At 37.7% G+C, this 24,443-nt stretch overlaps 1 protein-coding gene across 1 annotated transcript; it reads left to right on the top strand.

Annotated features, from left to right (window-relative positions):
• Positions 1-12,303: 12,303 nt before the first annotated feature.
• Positions 12,304-24,100, top strand: CLEC12B (C-type lectin domain family 12 member B). The gene is made up of 6 exons (XM_004386262.2): positions 12,304-12,492; positions 14,435-14,533; positions 17,336-17,554; positions 18,051-18,205; positions 18,405-18,520; positions 23,876-24,100. Exons 1-6 carry the CDS (start codon positions 12,402-12,404, stop codon positions 24,024-24,026), a joined length of 831 nt encoding a protein of 276 aa, XP_004386319.1. The 5' UTR covers positions 12,304-12,401; the 3' UTR covers positions 24,027-24,100.
• The last annotated feature ends 343 nt before the right edge of the window (positions 24,101-24,443 follow it).

Here is a 24,443-nt window from a genome sequence, read left to right as displayed (position 1 = left end):
GCCCTTTCATAGCTGTTCAGAGATACATGGACCTTGAACATAAAATAAACACATAAAAACCAAAAATAACAAATTGTGGTAAAGAAGTAGATATGGCATTTGTTTCCTGTTTCCTCATCTTCAGCTCAAAATAAACAGATATTCCAGCATGTGTACCCTTTCAAAGAACCAAAATTTTTTATGAAGTTCTTACTTCATCTTGACCCTGTTGTTGTTGTTAGATGCCGTTTAGTCAATTCTGACACCTGTGTACAACAGAACTAAACACTGCCTGATCCTGCCCCATTCTCACGATCGTTGCTATGTTAGAACCCATTGTTGTAGCTGCTGTGTCAATCCATCTCATAGAGTGTCTTCCTCTTTTCTGATGACCCTCTACTTTACCAAGTATAATCTCCTTCTCCATTGACTATTCCCTCCTGATAACATGTCCAAAATACCTGAGGTGAAGTCTCGCCATCCTTGCTTCCCTACTAGAGTCTAAATCATATTGTTTAAATAAAGTGATTTCTGTGGAAATTCATGGATAAAGCACCAGCAGATACATAGTCTGTCCCATTGTAAAGAACAGGTCTAATATAATTTGATCTAATGCTGCCTAAATTCGAGATTTCATGGTCTTATATTGGAAGAAACTACTCATAATTGTGTCCTAAAATTCATCCAAATTCTTGTATCTCTAATAAATCAAATATTCAGAAAATCTAGGAGTCCACACGGGGCAGGCTTTATATGGAGTTCGGTTTAGGCACTGAAGGAAAATAGTCAAATAAAATGACATTAGCCAGAGTTAAGGACTGGATGTACATAAAAAAAAAAATCAAACCCATTGCTGTTGACCTTATAGAACGGAGTAGAACTGCCCGGTAGGGTTTCCAAGGAGTGGCTGGTACATTCAAACTGACAACCTTTTGGTTAGCAGGCTGAGCTTTTAACCACTGCGACACTAGAGCTCTGACTTGATGTATAGCCTTTCGGTAATATTTTCACTTTAAAGTGAAGTTCTTAGAATGGAAAAATCGTAACTGAATGAAATCATGTAATTTCAAGTATAGCGTGCCCGGATGAAGAATTTCTGGGGGAAGGAGTTGTTTTCAGTTCCCTTCACATCACGATATAATAGTGCATTCCATGTATTTAACTCTATTAATTAGGCTTTTAAATTATTATCTCAGCTTATGTTGAAAGTAGTTATAAGAAACAAGCACACAAAGCTAGCTACTGTGTTTATCACAGGCATGTTGTTGAAGCCATTGTCTATGTTGTCATGACGGTATCTTCCACATAGTTATACAGCAGTTATTTTTTATTAAACTCCCACGGTCAGAAAAGCTTTCCTTCTTTTGAGCAACTAGTAGACATTTATCTCATAAATAATCTTATTTCTATTTGTTCTTTGATTAGCAGAAATCTTACACCTTACTTTCCTTGTCAATATAATAATTACATAGAATTTCATGGCAGACATTTTGTTTATTAACTGTCCCTTTTGTACATTCCCCCTCCCCAGTTAGAACCGTCACTCTGAATTCTTTGTTAATTCACTTAAAGTAATTTTATCTTTTAATATTTCTTTACCTATATGCCTTGTTATAGATTCATTTATGTCCCTCAAAAAGACGTGCAAGTGCTAACTCCTGGTGCTTGTGAAGTGACCTTGTTTGGAAATAGAATCTTGGAATATGTTATCAGTGAAGTTCATATGAGGTCATACCAGAGTAGGATGAGTCCAAACCCCATCTGAACAGTGTCCTATAAAGGAGAAGAAAAGACACAGAGACGCGAACAAAGGAAAGATGATCATATGACACTGGACCGATGCTTCAGTTACTAACCGAGGAATGCCTGGGGCTACCAGAAGCTGAAGGAGCCCTGGTGATGCAATGCTTAAGCACTTGGATGTAATCAAGAGATTGGAGGTTCAAATCCACTAGCTGCTCCTCAGGAGAAAAGACCTGATGATCTGCTCCCATGAAGATTAGAGCTTAGGAGACCCTATGGGACAATTCTGTTCTGTCCCACAGGGTCACTATGAGTCAGAATCAACTCAATGGCACACGACCACAACAACAACCAGAAGCTGAGGGAGACAAGAGAGGCTTTTCCCTCAGAGCCTTTGGAGAGAACATGGCCTTGCAGAGACCCCAAATTCAGACTACTAGTCCCCAAAACTGTAAGGTCATAAATTTCTCTTCCTATAAAACACTCATTTTGCAGTATTTTGTTACAGTAGCCCTAGGGAACACTAATGTTGTTGCTATTAGGTGCTGTCAAGTTGGTTCTGACTCATAGCGACCTTATGCGCAATAAAATGAAACGCTGCCTAGTCCTGCCTCATCCTCACAGTCGTTGCTATGTTTGAACCCATTGTTGCAGCCACTGGGTCAATCCATCTCGTTGAGGGTCTTCCTCTTTTTCTCTGACTGTCTTCCAGGGATTGATCCCTCCTAACAATATGTCCAAAGTACTTGAGACGAAATCTCGCCACTGTCACTTCCAAGGAGCATTCTGGCTGTGCTTCTTCTAAGACAGACTTGTTCATTCTTCTGGCAGTCCATGGTGTATTCAACATTCTTCCCCAACACCGTAATTCAAAGGCATCAATTCTTCTTCGGTCTTCCTTATTCATTGTCCAGCTTTCACATGCATACGAGGTGATTGAAAACACCATGCCTTGGGTCAGGTACACCTTAGTCCTCAAAATGACATCTTTGCTTTTCAACACTTTAAAGATGTCTTTCGCAACGGATTTTCCCAATGCAATATGTAGTTTGATTTCTTGACTGCTGTTTCCATGGTCATTGATTGTGGATCCAAGTAAAATGAAATCCTCGACAACTTCAAAATTTTCTCCTTTTATCATGATGCTGCTTATTGGTCCAGTTGTGAGGATTTTTGTTTTCTTTATGTTGAGTTATAATCTATACTGAAGGCCGTAGTCTTTGATCTTCCTCAGTAAGTGCTTCAAGTCCTCTTCACTTTCAGCAAGTAAGGTTGTCATCTGCATATCGCAGGTTGTTAATGAATCTTCCTTCAGTCCTGATGCCCCTTTCTTCTTCATATAGTCCAGCTTCTCATATTATTTGCTCAGTACACAGATTGAATGAGTATGGTGAAAAGATACAACCTTGATGCACACCTTTCCTGTCTTTAAACCATGCAGAATCCCCTTGTTCTGTTCAAATGACTGCCTTTTGGACTATGTACAGGAGCACAATTAAGTGTTCTGGAATTCCCATTCTTTGCAATGTTATCTATAATTTGTTATGATCCACACAGTTAAATGCCTTTGTGTAGTCAATAAAACACAGGTAAACACAGAAACACACCTCAGGTTATTTTGAAGATGAGGTGAAGAATAAATAAATAAAGCAAGCATGAACCGCATCACCTGCTTTTGAAAACCCAAACTTAGCATGATTAAAATATTCAAAATAAATAAATAAATAAAAATCTCACTTATTCCAAATAAATATCAAATTTAATAAGGTACTAAAAATTGTGTAATCAGATTTCTTAAGTCCCCAAACCTGTTTCTGTCACAGGCTTTCTTATCTCAGTTAAAATATTTAGTGGTTCCCAGTCATGAGCGGAGTAAACTCAGACCATTATTACATTGTGTATTTACCTCTGCTTCCGTACATGTGATCTATTCCAGCCAAAGTGGAGTCTTCACTCTTCCTGAGATGGATGATAATCCCCATCGTCCAGTGACTTTATCTCATAGCTTGCAAGGTAAGCTGTCTTTCGTCACCCATAGCTACTCACTCACCAAGTCTCGAGGTTTTTCTCACTCTAACCCTCTTCCATGTTTCTTTCATCACTGCCTTACTTTAGTGGAATTTTTACTAAAATATACAGAAACACTGAAAAATAATTGTAACTAAGTAACTGACAGAAAAGAAAATGGGTGTGGAGGGTATTTTAATTATGCTCCAAGTACTTGTTCAATAAAGCTTTACTCTGTTTTCTAGTGACCAAAAAGGTAGCTTCTGAAAATTTAATCGGTTAAATTGAATCTAATAAGTAAATGTGATATCCATGGACATTTGGAAGCCTCTATAATTATTCTGGAGCCCTGGTGGCACAGTGGTTAAGAGCTCAGCTGCTAACCAAAAGGTCATCAGTTTGAATCCACCAGCTGTTCCTTGGAAACCCTATGGTGCAGAATTGTTTAAGTAACAGAATTTTTAAGGAGGCATTAAACATAACAATTAGCTTGCATGGTTGAAGTTTACACTTTCTGTAGGCCTTGGAAAATTGATTAAATTATTTTTTTAAAACGTCCCATTTATTCTTCTTGTAAACTACTAGGAATATGCTGGGTTTACTCCTTGATTCACTAATGCTTCTGACGGTACGTTTAATGCCAGAAGTAGGTAAAGCTGAAATGGGCAACACCAAGTCTCAGACAATACTCCTTTCCTATATCTCAGCCTCTGGATTGTCCTTTGGTTCTTTCACTATCTGACCCACATAGAGTCTTCTTATATATTTAAATCTTTGTCATTTATCCCCACAAGAATGTGTTCCATGCCTCTGTAATAGAGACTGACATACCATTTCCACCCAATACATATTTGTTGAATGAATGAATATATGTACAATGGGTATTACCATCCTAATTTTATACACGTAGAAAGAGACATTTCAGGAATTTGGGGTGCTCATCTATGTAAGTAGCAGTATCATTTACCCAGGTTTCCAGTTCTTTCAATGACATTATGATATCTTTCAAATTGAGGTATTGTCCGACTCCATTATCTATGTTTATGGCTGAAGAATGGATGAAAAAAGTCGCTAGGATCATAATGATAAGGTGTAGATGCAATAAGAAAGGAAATTATGCAATAAGAAAGGAAAATGTGAAACATTATGGATGACACCGACACTGGTCAGTATACAAGGCTGTGTAAAAGAGAAAGACAAGAAAGGGACGCCTACTACTACCGGTGTCACAATGATGTCTCTAAACCTGGAAAAAAGGCGAGGGAGCATTTTGCAGGTGGTGGTAACTTTTTATAGATCTTTTAATGTACACTAACTACCTTGAAGGTAAAGTCTTGGGTGCACAGATCAGTGATACCCTGTTCTATTATCCAGGCCTCTACATTAATATTGCTGGTTCACCGTTGACTTATCAGTCTTATACACATATTATCAAATACTTTAATTTTATCTTATTATTATCCAGATGGGGTGAATATAGATTTTAAAATAAATTCCATCCCATATTTATCCTCTGGCTCCTCCTTGTGTCCATTTTTTTCTTTCTGATTTTAATTTCTCTTTGTGGTTGCCTGCTTCTGTAAAGCTTTGTTGTTGTTGTTAGGTGCTGTCCAGTCAATTCCGACTCATAGCGACCTTATGTTCAACAGAACAAAACACTGCCCGGTCCTGCACCATCAGACTTGGGAATCCTGTGGGGCAGTTCTGCTCTGTCCTATAGGGTCGCTGTGAGTTGAACCGACTTGATGGCATCGGGTTTGGTTTTTTGTTGGTTCTGGTTGTTTTCTTTGGATCACTGATACCTCTGGATTGAATCTTTATTTACTCCCATCGCTTTTTGTAAATAATTTTGAATTAATTCCTATTCTGGCCATTCTCTGGGTGCTATCCAACCTGTACCCATTTTTAAAAATGTTCTCTGAAGCAGGCATAATATCTGGGAATGGAATGATCATTGACCAACAGAGTGAGAATATAACTTCCTATAGTATAAACTCAGCATTTCCTTTAATTTATCTTAAATCAGCAATACTTCCATATTTAATACTTGTGTTCCGGTGTTCCCTTATTTTCCACAGTGAACAAGATTTTCTGATGGATTTATTCATGTGTGAGTAAGAAGAGAAGCCAAGCTGATTCGAACTTTTTGGGTGAGGAACAGTCAGTAAGGAGCTGTCATTTACTGAGATGAGAAAGCTTTGAATGGGACACATTGGAAAAAGACTGCTCATCACTGGATTTGTTAGGTTTGAAAATCCCGTAAGATATATAAGTAAATATGCTCTGTCCATGGTCAGATATATGGGCCTGGAGATCAGTCCCTGGAGTGGAGACATGAATTAAGAGTTCATTAGTGCACATCTGCTACTTTAAGCCATGAATCTAGAAGAGCTCATCCAAAGACGAATATAAACAGGAGAAACGGTCACGGACTGAACTCTGGGGCACAACAACAGTTTGAAGTTGGGAAGTTAATGACGAATTAGCAAAGGATTGAATAGGATTGGAGGACTGAACATCTAAGTAAAAAGAAACCCAAGAGAGAACGGTGTCCTGAGGAACAAAGCATTTTAGAGAAAAACCAAACCAAAAGCCAAACTCTGCGCTATCAAGTCAATTCCGACTCCTAGCGGCCCTGTAGGACAGAGTAGAAGTGCCCCATAGGGTTTCCAAGGAGCAGCTGGTGGATTCGAGCTGCTGACCTTTTGGTTAGGAGCTGAGCTCTTAACCACTGAACCACCAGAGAAGAAAGGTATTGTCAAATGTTAATCATAGGTTAAGTATATTTAAGTGGGAGAAGTAGCCATTTTACTTGTTAAAATGGAGGCTAAATGGTGGCTCTGACAGGAGTGATTTTGTAGAAATAAACCAGACGTCACCGAGCCCATCCAACTCATGGCGGCCCCATGTATGTTAGAGAACTGTAGTTTTCAATGACTGGATTTTGGGGAGTAGAGTGCCAGGCTTTCCTTCTGAGGTAACTCTGAGTGGATTCCACGAGCAACCAAGCGAGTTAACCGTTTGTCCACTCAGGGACTCCTTTCATTCATACAGTTATTGCAAAAGTCTGGCTAGAGTGAAGTTCAAGAAAAGCAGGAAGAAACACAGCAGGCATAGACAGCTTTTTGAGCACTTTTGCTCTTAAGAGAAAGTGGGGGTGGCGGTGAGGAACAAGGGAGGTGTTTTTTTGTTTGTTTGTTTGTTGCTGTTTTAATTCCTGAATTTACCTGCAGTTCTCTCACAGAATGGATATTTTCTTGCCCACATGTCGTCACACATCTTGTACTATCGGGCCTGGTGATGAATGCGGTGGCCGCTTACTCCTCACTGTTGCTTCTGTACCTTTCTCCCTTAAAAACTTCCAACATCTTTGCAGCTCGTTTTATCACATTACACCATAAAATAACCCACCTTATAGTTCACCCACAAGGATCTTCAAATCACCAATAATTGCAGCAGGAGGAGAGGTGAACAAGGAGACATTCATATAGTTGAAAATGGTAAATGAATGGGAATGATTTTCCAGAATCTGGTAGATTGCAACAAGCTAGGTTCAATCCAGGGCTTAAAAGAAGACTTCAGTTATAGCAACAAGGTGAAGGGAGTTTACAGAGAAGAGAATGAGACAAATATAGTGAAGTTTGCTGAAGATTGCCTGTAAGATCCGGAAAGTACAATTCATGGGTTTGAGGTTAGAGGGTGTTATGGGATTAGGGCAGATTGGGGGATTCATAGAGATTTCAGGGTATAAAAACAATCTGAACAGCCCCCATATCCGGTATTCCATATGGGTATCTATTATTCCAACACTATTCGTTGAAGATACTTTCCTTTCTCCATTGGCTTGCTTTGGCACCTTGGCTGAAAATAATACGAACATATGAATATGTGTGTATTATTATTACGTGTTGTCGAGTCAGTTTTGACTCACAGGGACCCTATAAGACAGAGTAGAACTGCCCCATAAAGTTTTCTAGGCTGTAATCTTTATGACCGTAACCTTTATGGGAGCAGATCGCCAAGTCTTTTCTCCTACGGAACGGCTGGTGGGTTCAAACTGCCAATCTTTTGGTTAGCAGCCGAGCGCTTAACCATTGCACCATGAGGGCTCCTTTTGTGTACGTGTGTAGGGGGGTCTGTCTGTGGGCCCTGTTCTGTTCCACTGATTTATTTGTTAATTTTTATGCCAGTACCCCACTGTCCTGAATACTGAAGGTTTATAGTAATTCTTGATGTCAGATTGTATAAGTGCTCCAATTTTGTTATTTTAAAAAAGATTGTTTTAAATATTTTAGATCCTTTGCATTTCCGTACTAATTTTAAAATCTGCATGTCTACTTTTTTAAGTCTAGGATTGTTATTGAAATTGAGTTGAATATACAGATAAATTTGAGGAAAACTGGTATTTTGACAGTACCATTTTTCTAATTCATTAACATAGTATATGTCTTCATTTATGCAAGACTTCTTTAATTATGCTCAACAATGTTTTGTAGTTTTCTGTGTAGCGGTCTTGCAAATATTTTGTTATATTTTTTCTAAGTGTTTTATGCTTTTTGCAGTATGCAAATTGATTTTTTTTAAATATTTTGTTTCCAGTTGTTTACTGCAGATATAGAAAAAACAATGAATATTTGTATATTAAGATCGTATCCTGTGATACTTTTAATTTTATTTATTAGTTTTGGAGTTGTTTTGTAGATTCCCACAGATTTTCAATAAAAAAGCACTTCATCTGGAACTAGAGATTGTTGATTTCTTCATTTCTAATCTCTGTTGTCTTTATTTTTATTGCCTTCTTGTACTGCTTAGGATCTCCAACACAATTCGAATAAACATAGAGTTGACATCCTGTCTTTGTTCCTGATTTTAGGGGAAGAATGTTCACTATGTCACTATTAATGTTCCCTCAACCACAGTCATGCTGTATACTTCTACTTCTGGTTTAATCAGTTTTAGGCAATGTCTATTCTAAGGCAGGTGATGATAATAGTACTCTGAACATCATTTCTATAACCTCTCCTAGCCCATATTTACTTCTCCCTTTATATTAAATTTATTTTTAACCTTATTTAAAGTGATAGCATTCTGCTCTGTAACATTTAGTAAGATTTCCATGATTTATCTATGAGTTAATATTTAATGTGAAGAATCAAGACAAACATTTATATATGTATGTATATATATTTATAGACAGAGAGAGTTAAAGGTTTTTCGTAGATACCTTTCATCAGATTTGGAACGTTACAGTCTACTCCTAATTTACCGAAAATTTCTCATACATGGGTGTAGAATTTTCTGTTCATCTAATAAACTCATTATATAACTTTCTTCTTTTTTCTGAGTAATTTTTTTAATGTTAAACAAACCTTCTTCCCTGGGATAAACTCTACTTTATCGTTACCATTTTCATGTATTCCTAGATTTCATTTACTGATATTTTGTTAAGAATTTTTGTGTTTCTATTCATGAGAGATATTGGCCTTTCATTTTGGTTTTCTTGCAATGTCTGTGAAACATTTTGTACTATGGTTATCCTAACCTCATAAAATGACATGAGGTTTGTGAGTGATATGTTTATATTGATACGTATTTTCTTAAAAAGTTTGTGTAAGATTAGTATTATTTCTTCTCTAATCATTTGACAGAATTCATCACTGAAGACATTTTTGCCTAAAGTTTTCTTGCAGGAGATTTTGAAAACAAATTAAATTTCTTGAATAAATATAGGGCTATTCAGATTTTTTGTTTCAACTTCTGCTAACTTTGGAAAGTTGAATACAATTCAATGAATTTTTTATTTCATCTACGCTGATTTTTTTTTTTTTTTTGGCATAAATTTGTTCGTAACGTATTCATTTTACCTTTTAATGTCTATAGGTTCTATGATGCTAACTCCTCCTGCATTCCATGTTATATCATGAAGACCAAATTCTGTTATATTCCTCTGAAGAATGTTGTTATTTTTGTTTTAGTAGGCAATTAACTTGGTTGGACTCAAACTTCAAACTTTGTCTCCTGGAAAGCAGCTTAAATCTCAGTTCAGTTTTTTGTATTCTAGCTGGGCTATTTGCAGTCTAAGGAGCCTTGGTGGCACAGTGGTTAAAGCACTAGGCTGCTGAGTTCAAACCCACCAGCAGCTCCACAAGAGAAAGATGTGGCAGTCTGCTTAGGTACAGATTGACAGCCTTGGAAATCCTATGGGGAAGTTCTATTCTGTCTTATAGGGTCGCTATGAGTTGGAATAGACTCCACGGCAGTAGGTTTTGGTTTTATTTGCAGTCTGCTCCCACACACTCATCATTCGAGGTGAGACATGTATCTGGGGAGAATTTCTACGTAGGATTTGGGGCTGCTTCTCTTTGACTGTCTCCTTTCCATGGCCACCCCCTCACTTCCCAGTGGCTGTGGTTGCCCCAAACTCCATCTTCTGACTTTTCAGGACTGAAAGGCTGCGTGTTTTCTCTTGGAGATGGAGCTGCCCTGCAGGACACCGTGACGGTGGGCTGTCCTCAAGCTAAATGCCAAATAAACAAAAACAAAACAAAAATACTTCACTATGTGCCTGTCTCATTCTCTTCAGAATCTTCCCAATTTTTCACTCTCCTGAAACTTCAGGTAGTTATTTAAAAAATCTTGTCCTGAGTCTTTGGTTGTTATCTGCAGATCGATCACTCTAGTAGGAATTTAGCCATGCCAGAAGGGAAATCCCATTCACAAACAGTTTTAATAGCTATCCATTTCTTCTCCATGCCTCATTACCAACACCATACCTCTCTTTCTCTCTCTCTCTTTCTCTTATCCCCTCTCCCTCTCTCACACACACACAAACACACAGTTTTGGATTTCTTACAACAGCAGCCAGGGGTGTATGGCCTTTAACTACACAGTTCCTCCAGTTTTAGTATGTGTGTCTCTGCTTGATGTCTGACGTGGGTGAGTATAAACCAGATCCCATATCTCTGTCCAGTATTAGCTGGCCTTTGTCACATGTAAAGAAGACACTTGGTCCTTTACTAAAACATTCAGAGCTTCTACCTTGGGGATCTTGAGAGTTCTCCATGAATCCACCATGCCTGTTCTGCCTCCTAGAATACCTTCTTAATATTCTTTTTTTTTAAAATAATTTTATTTATTTCATTGTAGTCAATGAGAATATACACAACAAAACATATATCAGTTCAACAGTTTCTACATGTACAATTTAGTGACATTGATTACATTCTTCAAATTGGACAACCATTCTCACCCTCCTTTTCTGAGTTGTTCCTCCCCCATTAACATAAACTCACTGCCCCCTAAGTTTCCTGTCTAATCTTTCGAGTTGCTGTTGTCAATTTGATCCATACAGATGGTTTTTAAAAGAACATAATGCTCAAGACAGATTTTTTTTTACTAGTTAAGCTAAACTATTGTTTCATTTTAAGAAGACTTCAGGGGATACTTTTGGTTTAAGTTTTAAAGATTATCTCAGGGCAATAGTTACAGGGGTTCATCCACCCCCCTACCCCATGGCTCCAGGAAGTCTGGAGTCCACAAGAATTTGAAATTCTGTACTACAGTTTCTCCCTTTGGGTAAATATTCTTCTATGAAATCTTTGATCAAAATGTTCAGTAATGGTATCTGGGCATCATCCAGTTCTTCTGGTCTCATGGCAAAGGAGGCAGTTGTTCATGGAGGCAATTAGCTACACATTCTGTATCCTCCTCCTATTCCTGACTCTCCTTCTTCTGTTCCTCCAGGTGAGTAGAGAACAACTGTATGCCTTGGATGGCCACTTGCAAGCTTTTAAGATCCCAGGCACTACACAATGAACTAGAAGGTAGAACAGAAGCGCTAAACATGTTATTAAGTCAATTAACTGGGGTGTACCATGAAACCATGATCCTAAACCTCCAAACCAAGGAACCAAATCCCATGAAGTTTTTGGTTGGTGTTTGCTTCAGCAGCTACTCTTTTTTATTGTTGTTGTAAATATATCTATTACACAACTTTTGCCAGTTAAACTTTTTACAACTGTACAACTTATTGACAGCAATTACAGTAATTGGCTATGAGAGCTTACCCTTAATTAATTCAATTTTTCCATCACTATTAACCCTCTTTTCCCCCTCCCTGCCACCCCTGGTAACCACTAATAAACTTTGATCTCTATACATTCCCCTTTTCTTGTCTTTTTATATAAGTGAGATCATATAATATTTGTCCTTTTGGGATTGATTTATTTCACTCAGTGTAATGTCTTCAAGCTCCATCCATACTATAGCATGTATCAAGACTTCATTTCTTCTACCGGCTGAGTAGTATTCCATTGTATGTATGTATCACATTTTGTTTATCCATTCATCTGCTGATGGGCATTTAGATTGTTTCCACCTTTTGGCTATTGTGAATAGCATACTTCTTTACTTCACAGTAAGAAACTGTACTGAAAAGGTAAACAATTTAAGATCTATAGTATTTTAATTTCTAAAAAGAATGTTTGACTTCTCTCACTTTCTCTGCAGTGAAATTGATAATCATTCTATTCTTACAGAGGGGCAGTGGGATGTGTCTTGGGTCAGTTGAGTGTCTCTGTAACGGCTCCCAGCCTTGAAAAGAACATCCTGTTACCAGACCTGAGGATACGGAAACATTAATTACATAATTTACAGTAGTGCTTTCTTCTACAATGTCTGAAGAAGTGACCTACGCGACACTCTCATTTCAAAACTCTGTGGAAGCAGGAAATATCAGGGATGGAAATAATCTAAGAAAAAGAGGTAGGAATTCAGAGAAAGCAGGATGTAACCTCGGGGAATGGACAGGTGATAAACGCACGGGTAACGCTGGCTTTGATAATAATACTAAAGGAATGTGGGTCTCCGAAATGGAGACACAGAATTGTGGAATACATAAGTAGAATGAGTGTTTCCAATGTTTAGGAGAAAATGTGTGTCTTTCGAAACCATCTCTAAACTGTAGTATCATCATGTTCTGTGAAAATGTGTTTCAGTGAAAAATTGTGATCAGACATGCCAGAGATTGGTTTTAGGGACTACACTTAGACATTTATTTTTATAAATGTAGTCCCATATATTTATACCTCACGAGAGATACCAGGGGAATGTTTTTTAAAAGCCAGACGGGAAGCTTCTGAAATAGAGAAGGTAGAGGGAACTTATCTTTTAGGTAGTATAAATGATTGAAAGAAAAAATTGAGTGGATGGATGGGTCAGAAATGGACAAGAGGTGGTTTATCTAAGTTTTTTTTTTTAGTGTAATGGAAATCTCCAGTATAATTTGTAATGTTGAATCAATAATAACAACGAACAGCTATATAGTATTTTATATATATAACCTCATATCTTTATCAAAATATTATTGTGAAATGAATGGACTAATATTATATTTTCTCCACTGTGTAGATGAGAAAACTGAGACTGAAAGACGTTAAATGTTTTACCCAAATTCATACAACTGATATGTGGTGGAGCCCAGACTTAATTTTAGTCTTCGGCTCATTTTCTTACATCCAATTGGAAGATACAGCAGTCTCCATGGTCAGGAATCTGATGTAGTATATCAGACTGCAGCCTTTACCTACAGCAGATCTGTCAAAAGTTCAGGATATTGTCCTGAACCATCCGAAACATCTGAATTTCATTTTCCTCTTTAGGTTTATTTTTAGTTAAAGTATGTGTGTGGATGTGGTGAATCTGACAATGCACCTGAGGGTTGCACTAATCTATCTGTAACATTAGGGTAGAAACATTAAGATATGAGTCAAGGAATTAGAAGGTAAGGGACATACGAGAACCTTCTGTAGAACAAAAAAAAAAGGTTAAGTGCTAAATTTGAAGTCATACACTGGCTTTCTGGTCTATTCTGCTATCTTTAGGTTATACTGCAAATTTATTTACTCTTTCTTTCCTCATTCATTCATTATCTACAAGATGATAAATAGGATAAATAATATATAAAAGCAAAATCCACAACAACCCTACTCTATGGAGAGATGTAATCTCAAAAAAAAAAGGAGGGGGGGCCTCTCTTTCCTATTGTCAGAGTCACCCAGAGAAGCAATTCCTACAACATCTCATTCCTAAATGCAGTAAACCAGGACTTCAAACCTGGTTGAAACCCCTGCTGAGAAGTTGCATTTCTAACAATTTCCCAAGTGATGCTAACCATTCCAGAATCTACATTTTAACAAGATCTCCGGGTGATTCTTCTGTATAATAAACTTTGAGGACCACTGCTCGACTAGTAGTTCTGAGAATTGGTCCCTAGCCAGCACCAGCAGCATTAGCATCGCCTCAGAACTTGTTAGAGATGCAAATTCTCAGCAGCAGTTAGAACCAGATTGAACTGGTTTGAAGCCCTGCAGTAAACTCCAAGAAGGAAGGTGGGTGATGATATATGGCAAAAGCTTAAAAATTAAGAGAAATTTACTCTTGAAGGAAAGGAGAGTGGTGGGGAAATGGAGGGGAACAGATGGAGAGAGATCCTTATTATATATCATTATTGGTATTTTCTGAGTAAGAGCATTGAAGACACAAGAGAGAAACTTTAGTATCTAGAAGCTTATACAGGGTCACTATGAGTCCAAATTGAGTTGAGACATCAGGTTTAGAAACTTCCTGAGAAGAAGAAATAAACAACCCAAAGTGTAATAACTAAAAGTCAATTCTGGTTGCTAACTCCTCTGTTGGGTTTCTTCAGGTCGTCCGGCCCCGTTACCCGTATGGCATCAGGCTTTCCTGAGTTTGTTAGCTCTTTGTCTGATGCTGCTGATTGGGCTGGTGACGCTGGGGATTATGTGTAAGTATATTTGCAGAAAACCCAAGAGAGGTGATTGGGAAGCGTATTTGTAAACTATGTTAATTCAGATTATAATATATTGTAGGTGCTAGAATCTTGAACCCTCTAGTTCTTTTTGCTATCCTATGTATTCCCCGTTCTCTAGGTCTCTGAGATAAATACAGTTCAAACCCAGCAACGAGCACATTTCATTATTGCCAGAATTTTTTCCAAAATCCATTGTTTTCTTTTGACAAGCTAGGTTAGACTATGAAGAAGATTCTTATTTTTCTGGTTATTGGTTGAAATAAGGAGGCTCTCTTCTGCCTAGACACACGTCCACTTATTATTTCAATGATGAGGAACAGAGAGTCTGGGAAGATGTGTTCAAGGAAGGACACACCATTGCATTTAACTTTAATGTTAGCACCAGACTCATTTAATCTGCTTACCCAAGACCTTTCTAGTGCAGAGAAAACTCCTAAGCAGGAGCAACAGCCTGACTGCAATGAAAGGGGAAGGGATACAAACAAGGAGGAGGAATGGCTTGATAAACATCACTCAGTAGACAGAGTTGAACCATCTCCACATAACAGGGGAAGCCCCACTCGCTAGCACTGTGGCCAAATTCCCTTTATCACTGCGCAGTTTTGGGTGGACAGGGTAGGGAGTCCTGGACTAACAGTGAGCGAAAAAATATCCTGAGAATTCACATTTTATAGAATATCATTGAGCAACTCACAGAACAGTAAAATGACACAGCCCTAGCTTTCAGGGGACTTGCAGTCAGGAGAGTTTATTTGCTGAATAAAACTGGTATCTCCTCTGATGTATTTGCTTTTTTTTTCTTATCTGTAAGAACTCATAGAGAATCAGGATTTTGGCATGCCTGTTTGGACATTGATACAGAGGTCAATACCATGGCTTGGTATTTTAAGAAAATAATATGCTATTCTAGGAGCAGTAACAGATGTTAAATAGCCAAGAATTATGAGGATTAGCAGTTGACCTCCTATACTGATGCATACTTAGAAAAATGAATGAAGATGAAATGTGTTTATTCGGTCACCACTGAAGGGTACTTCTCAAACTTCTTTTTTTCTGAAGTGCAATGCTTTTAGTTCTTATATTTATTGTGCTGATGAATCACCTGAAGTGCTTATTAAAAATGTAGGTTTTTATGGACCCAGGACCAGAAATGATCTGGCATTAAAATCTGCTTGTTTTTGTTTTTTAAGTAGCACCCAAGGGGATTTGTTTTTTTTAGTTTTATTGTTAGGTGAAAGTTTATAGCACAAATTAGTTTCTCATTCAGAAATTTATACACAAATTGTTTTGTGACATTGGTTGCAATCCTCGTAATGTGTCAGCACTCTCCGCCTTTCCACCTCAGTTTCTCCACATCCGTTTGTCTAGTTTTCCTGTCCCTTCCTGCCTTCTTGTCTTGCCTTTGGGCAGGAGTTGCCCATTTGGTCTCGTATCCTTGACTGAATGAAGAAGAACGTTCCTCACATACGTTACCGTTTGTTTTATAGGCCTATCTAATCTATGTATGAAAAGCGGGCTTCCAGACTGGCTTCGTTCTGAGTTCGCAGGGTGTCTGGGGGCCACGGTAGGGGGGTTCCTCCAGTCTCTGTCAGTAAGTCTGGTCTTTGTGTGTGTGTGTGTGAATTTGAATTCTGTTCTACATTTTCTCCCACTCTGTCTGGGACCTTCTATTGTGAACCCTGTCAGAGTGGTTGGTGACAGTGCCAGGCACCACCAAGATAGTCTGGGCTCAGGCTGCTGGAGGCTGCAGTTCACGTGGTCCTTTAGTCCTTTGGGCTAACATTTTCCTTTTGTCTTTGGTTTTCTTCATTCTCTTTTGCTCCAGATGGGATGGAACCGATAGATGTATCTTAGATGGCTGCTCACAAGCATTTAAGACCCCAGACGCTACTCACCAAAGTAGGATGTAGAAAATAGAAATTTTTTTTTATGAAATATGTTATGCCAATTGACCTATATATTTCCCAAGACCATAGTTCTCAGCACTCAACCCTAGCAACTCGATTCCTCAAGGTGTTTGTGTGTGTCTAGGAAGCTTCTATGACTTTGCCTTTGTCAAGCTGTGCTGAATTCCCCTACAGTGTGTGCTGTCTTTCCCTTCACCAAAGTTGACACTTGTCCACCACCTAGTTAGTGATTCCCCATCCCTAACCCTGCCGTCCCTCATAATCATCAATTTTTTTTATTTCTTTTTCTGTGTGTAAACCATTTCTTGAGTTTTTTAATAATGGTCTCATATAATATTTGTCCTTTTGTGATTGACTTATTTCATTCAGCATAATGCCCTCCAGATTCATCCTTGCTACGAGATGATTCTTGGATTCATCATTGTTCTGTATCATTGCGTCGTATTCCCTTCTGTGTAATTACCCCATGAGATTCTGATGTATGTAGTCTAGTCTGCAGGCCATACTTTGGAATACCCATTGTCCTAAAGATTCTGTTCCTGTTAAAACAACCAAAATTACTTCAACCAATTTCAAACAGAAAAAGCATTTTTCCAAAATGAATGGAAATAATATCATTGCCTAAAATATTAGATACATAAAATTATTAATTCGTTATTTTAATGTAAGAGGCTCTTAATTAAATTATGAGTAAAATTATAAAGGTGAGCTTTAAACAATTGGTAACAGAAAGTTATCTGGTGTGTTTCTTTTCTGATAGCACATTTATTAGGAGTCAATAATAAATATTGAATAATTTAAGAAATGTTTTTGTGTCAAGACAATTATCTGTAGCTATCATAAAAATGTTTCCTGTTGTATCTTGGAGATTTGCAGATATCTAATGAAATTAACTCAGATTCAGAGAAATTGAGTCAACTTCAGAAAACTGTTTACCAACAGCAGAATAACTCATCCCAACAACCGGGCATCTACAGGAACTTCTCCACAGAGGAAGAATTTCTCAAGTCACAGATCTCCAGCCTATTGAGGAAGCAGGGTCAAATGGCCATCAGACTCTGCCAACAGCTTATCACTCACAATTCAGGTAAACAGACATGGACCTGCTGGCCAGCCGTACATAAATGTTGCCCTGTGTCAGGTGACCATGTGCTTCTCCTCCGAGTATAAGTGAGTTATGTTAGCCAATGACCCTTAATGATGTCCCACTGATTTTACAGAAGAGAAGGGGAATATTCAAGTTCATTTAATATTTTTGAAAAACACAGAGAGGGAAATTTGGGAAGAATGTTGGAATGATACCAATCTGGATACTTCAGTTCCTCATTTTATTGACTATTAATAGATGATCCTGGTAATTCTGAGTCCAGAAGACTAAGCCCAGAAAAGTAAATTTGGATCCACCTTGCCCTAACCCAGGCCATAACAAGGGGGACTTTCTTTAAAGGAGCCCCTACAGTGGTATGTCTGCAGGGTGCTGGCTGTACGACCTTATTGCCCAGTTAAACAATTTAGCTTCAGGACTTTCCCCAGTCACTCCAGCATCACTGAGTTTATACTATTAGGTATAATTTCTTTCTCAGACCACAAATGTAATCCTTGTCCTAAGATGTGGCAATGGTACCAAAACAGCTGCTATTATTTTACAACCAATGAAGAGAAAACCTGGGTTAACAGTAGAAAGGACTGCATGGACAAGAACTCTACCTTGCTGAAGATAGACAGCTTGGAAGAAAAGGTATAGTTGGATCTCCTTCCCTGATTATAGAAATGATCCATATAAATGAAAAGTAAATAAGTAGAATTTCTGATTTGCATGGTAGGAATTCAGTGCATTTTGAAATGAGATTTAATAAATGAACTTAATGAATGCCCCCATCTATCTTGCCTCTGCAACATGAAATGTGACTCTCACATAAAAATGTTTTCTCTGTCAGAATTTTCTTAAATCACAGCTGTTACCCAAGTTTTCTTTCTTCTGGCTGGGATTATCATGGGACCCGTCTGGCAGAAGCTGGCTATGGGAGGATGGCTCTGCTCCTTCTGCATCCTTGTAAGTCTCTAACTATTGGGAGAAAATCAAGCTTTCCATAGAAACCCAACAAAATAAATGTTAATTATAAGAAACATTATAAATTTAGATATAAAAAAGAGGTACAGACCTACAAAGGAAAGAAAGCTGCAGTAACAAATATTGAAAGGATGGTACTTGACTTCATCTGTGTAAGAAACTCATGGCAAGGCACTGGAACTAATCTATTAGTTAAATGTATTTAATTAGCAAACACGTATAATACTATTTTCAAATTTCTTTAGAAATATTAAACCTGTAAGGTAAGCACTATTATATTCTCATTTGATAGATGAGAAAATTGAGTCCCTGAGAGATTACATAACTTGCCTGAGGTGACTCAGCTATAAGTGGCAAAATCAGGACTGTTTAGAGACTACACATTCAATCACTTGGCTATTCTGGCTCTCCAGCGCTTAGAATCCAGAAGTGAGGTGGTTGTCACAGGAACACAGTAGAAAGGACTGCATGGATGAGAAATCTACATTTATGTAAATTGAGAAGTTCTTAGCCATTTTCTAACAGAAAGTAAGTCTGAATTGACTGATTAGTTTAACAATTAGTTTCATGATGAGAACTTGCTTATTAAGTTATATGACAAATATTTTTCATGAATTAAAATGAGCTAAATCTGTCATTGCAAGGTTTTGATGAAAATACTTAAACTACACATAGATGTAATACTCTGAAAATCGCTTTTCTACAACTATTAAAAGTTAATTAAAAAAACTGTGTGAACTTAAAAACTATGTAATGGGCACATGTTGATGTTGAGTGTCTTCAAGTCGGTTCCAACTCATACTGATCCCACATACAACAGAACAAAACACCGCCCAGTCCGGCGCCATCCTCACTATCATTTCAGTGTTTGAGCTCATTGTTCCAGCCACTGTGGCAATCAGTCTTGTCGAAGGTCTTCCTCTTTCTCGATGACCTTCTACCTTACCAAGAATGATGTACTTTTCCAAGGATTGGTTCTTCCTGATAACACGTCCAACGTACATGAGACCAAGTCTCGCCATCCTCGCTTCCAAGGAGCACTCTGACTGTACTTCTTCCAAGACAGATTTGTTTGCTCGTTGGCAGTCCATGGTATATTCAATATTCTTCGCCAACACCATAATTCAAAGGCATCGATTCTTCTTCGGTCTTCCTTATTCATGGTCCATCTTTTGCATGCATATGAGGTGACTGAACACCATAGCTTGGGTCAAGAGCACCTTAGTCTTCAAGATGACATCTTTGCTTTTTAACAGTTTAAAGAGATCTTTTGTAGCAAATTTACCCAGTGCAATGCATCATTTGAGTTCTTGACTGTTGCTTCCATGGGTGTTGATTATGGATCCAAGTAAAATGAAATCCTTGACAACTTCAATCTTTTCTTTATCACGATGTTGCTTATTGGTCCAGTTGTGAGGATTTTCATTTTTTTTATGTTGAGGTGTAATCCATACTGAAGGCTGTAGTCTTTGATCTTCATCAGTAAGTGCTTCAAGTCCTCTTCACTTTCAGCCAGCAAGGTTTTGTCATCTGCATAACAGAGGTTGTTAATGAGTCTTCTTCTAATCCGGATGCCATATTCTTCTTCATATAGTCCAGCTTCGCAGACTATTTGCTCAGCATGCATATTGAATAAGTATGGTGAAAGTATCCTGATTTTAAACCATGCAGCATCCCCTCTTTCTGTTTGAACGACTGCCTCTTGGTCTATGTACAGGTTCCGAATGAGCACAATTAAGTGTTCTGGAATTTCCATTCTCTAAAATACTATTCATAATTTGTTATGATCCACACAGTAGAATGCCTTTGCATAGTCAATAAAACACAGGTAAACTTCTTTTTGGTGTTCTCTGCTTTCAGGCACAATCTATCTAACATCAGCAATGACATCCCTTGTTCCGTGTCCTCTTCTGAATCTGGCTTGAATTTCTGTCAGTTCCCTATCAATGCACTGCTGCAACCACTTTTGAATGATCTTCAGCAAAATTTTACTTGTGTGTGATATTAATGATATTGTTCAATAATTTTCACATCGGTTGGATCACCTTTCTTTGGAATGGGTACAAATATGGATCTCTTCCAGTCGATTGGCCAGGTAGCTGTCTTCCAAATTTCTTGGCATAGACAAGTGAGCACTTCCAGCCCTGCATCCCTTTGTTGAAATATCTCATTTAGAATTTTGTCAATTCCTGGAGCCTTGTTTCTCACAAGTGACTTCAGGGCAGCTTGGACTTCTTCCTTCAATACCATCAATACTTGATCATATGCTACTTCCTGAAATGGTTGAACTTTGGCCAGTTCTTTTTGGTACATTGACTCTGTGTATTCCTTCCTTCTTCTTTTGATGATTCCTGCATCATTCAACATTTTGCCCATGGAAACCTTCAAAATTGCAACTCGAGGCTTGATTTTTTTCTTCAGTTCTTTCATCCTGAGAAATGCCAAGCATATTCTTCCCTTTTGCTTTTCTAACTCCAAGTTTTTGTACATTTCATTATAAAACTTTATCTTCTTGAGTTGCTCTTTGAAATCTTCTGTTCAGCTCTTTTACTTCATCATTTCTTCCTTTCATTTTAGCTACTCGACATTCAAGAGCAAGTTTCATAGTCTCTTCTGACATCCATTTTGGTCTTTTCTTTCTTTCCTCTCTTTTTAATGACCTTTTGTTTTCTTCATGTATGATATCCTTGATGTCATCCCACAATTCTTCTGGTCATTAGTGTTCAATGCAACAAATCTATTATTGAGATGATCTCCAAATTCAGGTGGGATATACTCAAGGCCATATTTTGGCTCCTGTGGACTTGATTTAATTTTCTTCAGCTTCAACTTGAACTTGCATATGAACACTTGGTGATTTGTCCCACAGTTGACCACTGGCCTTGTTCTGACTGACGATATTGAGCTTTTCCATTGTCTGTTTCCACAGATGTAGTCGATTTGATTTCTGTTTTCCATCCAGTGAGGTCCAAGTGTATAATCCCAGTTTACGTTTTTGGAAAAAGGTATTTGCAATGAATAAGTTGTGGGTCTTATAAAATTCATCATGAAATCTCAGGCAGCCTTTCTATCACCAAAGCAATATTTTCCAACTACTGATATAGGGTCACTATGAGTCAGAATCAACTCAACGGAAACAGGTTTTGATTTGGTTTGGATCCTTCTTTGTTTCCAACTTCCGAACTCTATTCACCAGTAATTATCAATTCATCTTGATTGTATATTTGATCAATTTCAGACTGCAGAAGTTGGTAAAATTTTTCAACTTCTTTATCTTTAGCATTAGTGTAAATTTGAATAATAGTGCTATTAACCTGACTTCCTTATAGGCACATGGATATTATCATATCACTGACAGTGCTGTACTTCAGGATATATCTTGAAATATTCTTTTTGATGATGGCTGTGATGTCATTCCTCTTTAACTTGTGATTCCTGGCATCGTAGACCATATGATTGTCTGATTCAAAATGGTCAAAACTGGTCCATTTCAACTCACTAATGCCAAAGATATAGATCTTTATGCATTCCATTTCATTTTTTATGACTTCCAATTTTCCTAGGTTTATACGTCCTACACTCCACATTCTAATCATTAATAGATGCTTGCAGCTGTTAGTTTTACAAAATTCTTACGAACACTACAAAACAAAAATTTTGAAGAACATTGTTCTATACTCCCAACCCTAATTACAACCATATTAAAATAATAAAACCACATTTATATATTTTATTAATACAATATACAGTATTAGCATGTGAAATGAAAGTTAAGATCATTTGCATTTTTCTGGGTATAGTAGATTTTCTCCACTCCAACCCCCAGCAAGGACTTCATTCATCCAACTAACTCCTGTTTCAATCTTTAATGCATGTTTTCATAGTTTTATTAAACTGAATTGTAATCACTCATTTTCTGTCAAAGATACTGGACTGTAGCTATGACTTGCCAAATTCCTTAAATAACAAAGAATGATATGGTTATACTTTTCTCCCTGGATACACTTTATCTTCATCCATTTTCCAAAGGTTTATCATGGCTATTCCTATTCAGACAAACATCAATCTCCTCATTCTCTAATCACCACAACTAGTCATATTAAATCTACTAGTCTGGTTTCACACATATAAAAATGGCAAAAAACACATGCAGAGCAATAGATGAAGAACAAAATTACTTCTTTGCAACTGGTGCAAAGTTGGGCGTGGACTGATTAAAAATAAATCTCAGGTACTGCTGCTAGACTGAGGGCTTACAGGAGTAGTACCATGAAGCTATGTAAATGTATTTCCATTTTCACTTTGAAATCTAAGATGTGTCTCTTCCCTCAAAGAGGTTTAATCATCCCTATCACCCTCCCTTCCCCCACAACTCCTAATTAAAGAATGGGGAAAGTGACCTCCAGAGCAGGGTTCAGAGCCTGCAGACACTGAGCCCTCTGAGATAGCATAGCTACCAGAGGAGTCAACAGGGCCTTCTCAGGTTAGGGAGATGGAGCTTCAGGGTTATGTAACCATTTCCTTGGCTATTGAGTAAAGGCTACTTTGAGCAAGTACATACACTAAAATTAAGATTTAGTAACGAAAACAATGTTCAGCTGACAGAAGAGGATTTTAGACCTGAATGGTATGCTACTATGAAGTCTCTTGCTATTGTAAATCGCTACGGGCTGGGCTACTAACTGAAAGGCTGAAGGTTCCAACAAACCCAGAGGCACCTCAGAAGCTCTGAAAGATTACAGCCATTGAAAACATATGGGGTCTCCGTGAATTAGAATCAACTTGAAGGCAACTGGAAGATAAAAAAAAGCACAGTTTTCTAATGATATTATTGAGAGTTATTGCTAGTTTTTAGTAGCAGATCTGGGGATTGATTTCAGAACCACTTCTATGTAGACATTCATCTTTTCTCTCAACTTTTGTCTTGTGTTCTCTTCACTTGCACATATGTATAAATATATACAAAATTATATTTGTCCATAGGTAAATGCACGTTTTACGTAGAATATGATTTAATGTTTCTGTTTTTCTTTATAAAGTTCCAAATTAAAGCAATTCTAGGAGTTCTAACATAATCTGAGTTGGAGAGGTTCTACGGGAATACAAATTCGCAGACCAGAATTTAAGTATTCTTAAGAAGTCTACCTGGGATCATGATTAACTTAAAACAAGGAACTCGAGTATGCTAGCTTTAAGGATTTAGATGTACTGTGGACATGGAAGTCTCTCAGCATTAAGTTAACATGATTTTTGGCTGGTAGAGCAACTGAGAACACTTAATTGCGATCAAATTTCAAATATGGAGTTTATAATTAATTTAAAATTGTTCATTTTCAGACTTAGTACTAAACATCTTACCCCGATCAATGGATCCAAAGGATGTGCTTACTTTCAAAAAGGCAGTATTTATGTTTCCCGCTGCAGTGCTGAAATTTCTTGGATTTGTGAGAAGACAGCTGACTTGGTAAAGACTGAAGATTTGAATTAATTTTTTCTTTCCAAATTCACCAAGAAATAAGGGACTTGTGATTAAGACCATGTTAGGAAGGAGGAAGCTGCAGTACTAGGGCCAAAACCAGACTAAAAAGTGACTTTGTATTTAAACTATCAGGCAAACAAATGTGCTTCAGAGAACATTCTCCCCTTCTTTAGCTGATGCCTCTTAATCTGATGCTCTTATTACTCAGTTTTAAAATTATCCCTGAGGGCATGCAGACTAGCAGTTCTGCATTCCCACTATTCTCTGTCAGCAGCATTTCACTGAATTGCTTCTCTTCCATATCCAGCACTATTTTCTCTATGTGTTATTACCTATACACGTGTGACAGGAGTAGTGTTAACATATTTAAAAACCAGAACGGACACAGGCCGCAGCCCTGGAATGAGGCCCAAAAGGGCCCTGTGG

The sequence above is a fragment of the Trichechus manatus genome, unplaced genomic scaffold (genome assembly GCF_000243295.1).
Source record: "Trichechus manatus latirostris isolate Lorelei unplaced genomic scaffold, TriManLat1.0 scaffold00160, whole genome shotgun sequence".
NCBI lineage: Eukaryota > Metazoa > Chordata > Mammalia > Sirenia > Trichechidae > Trichechus > Trichechus manatus.
Note: the sequence above shows the minus strand (reverse complement) of the source record. Positions and strands in the feature narration are given on the sequence as shown.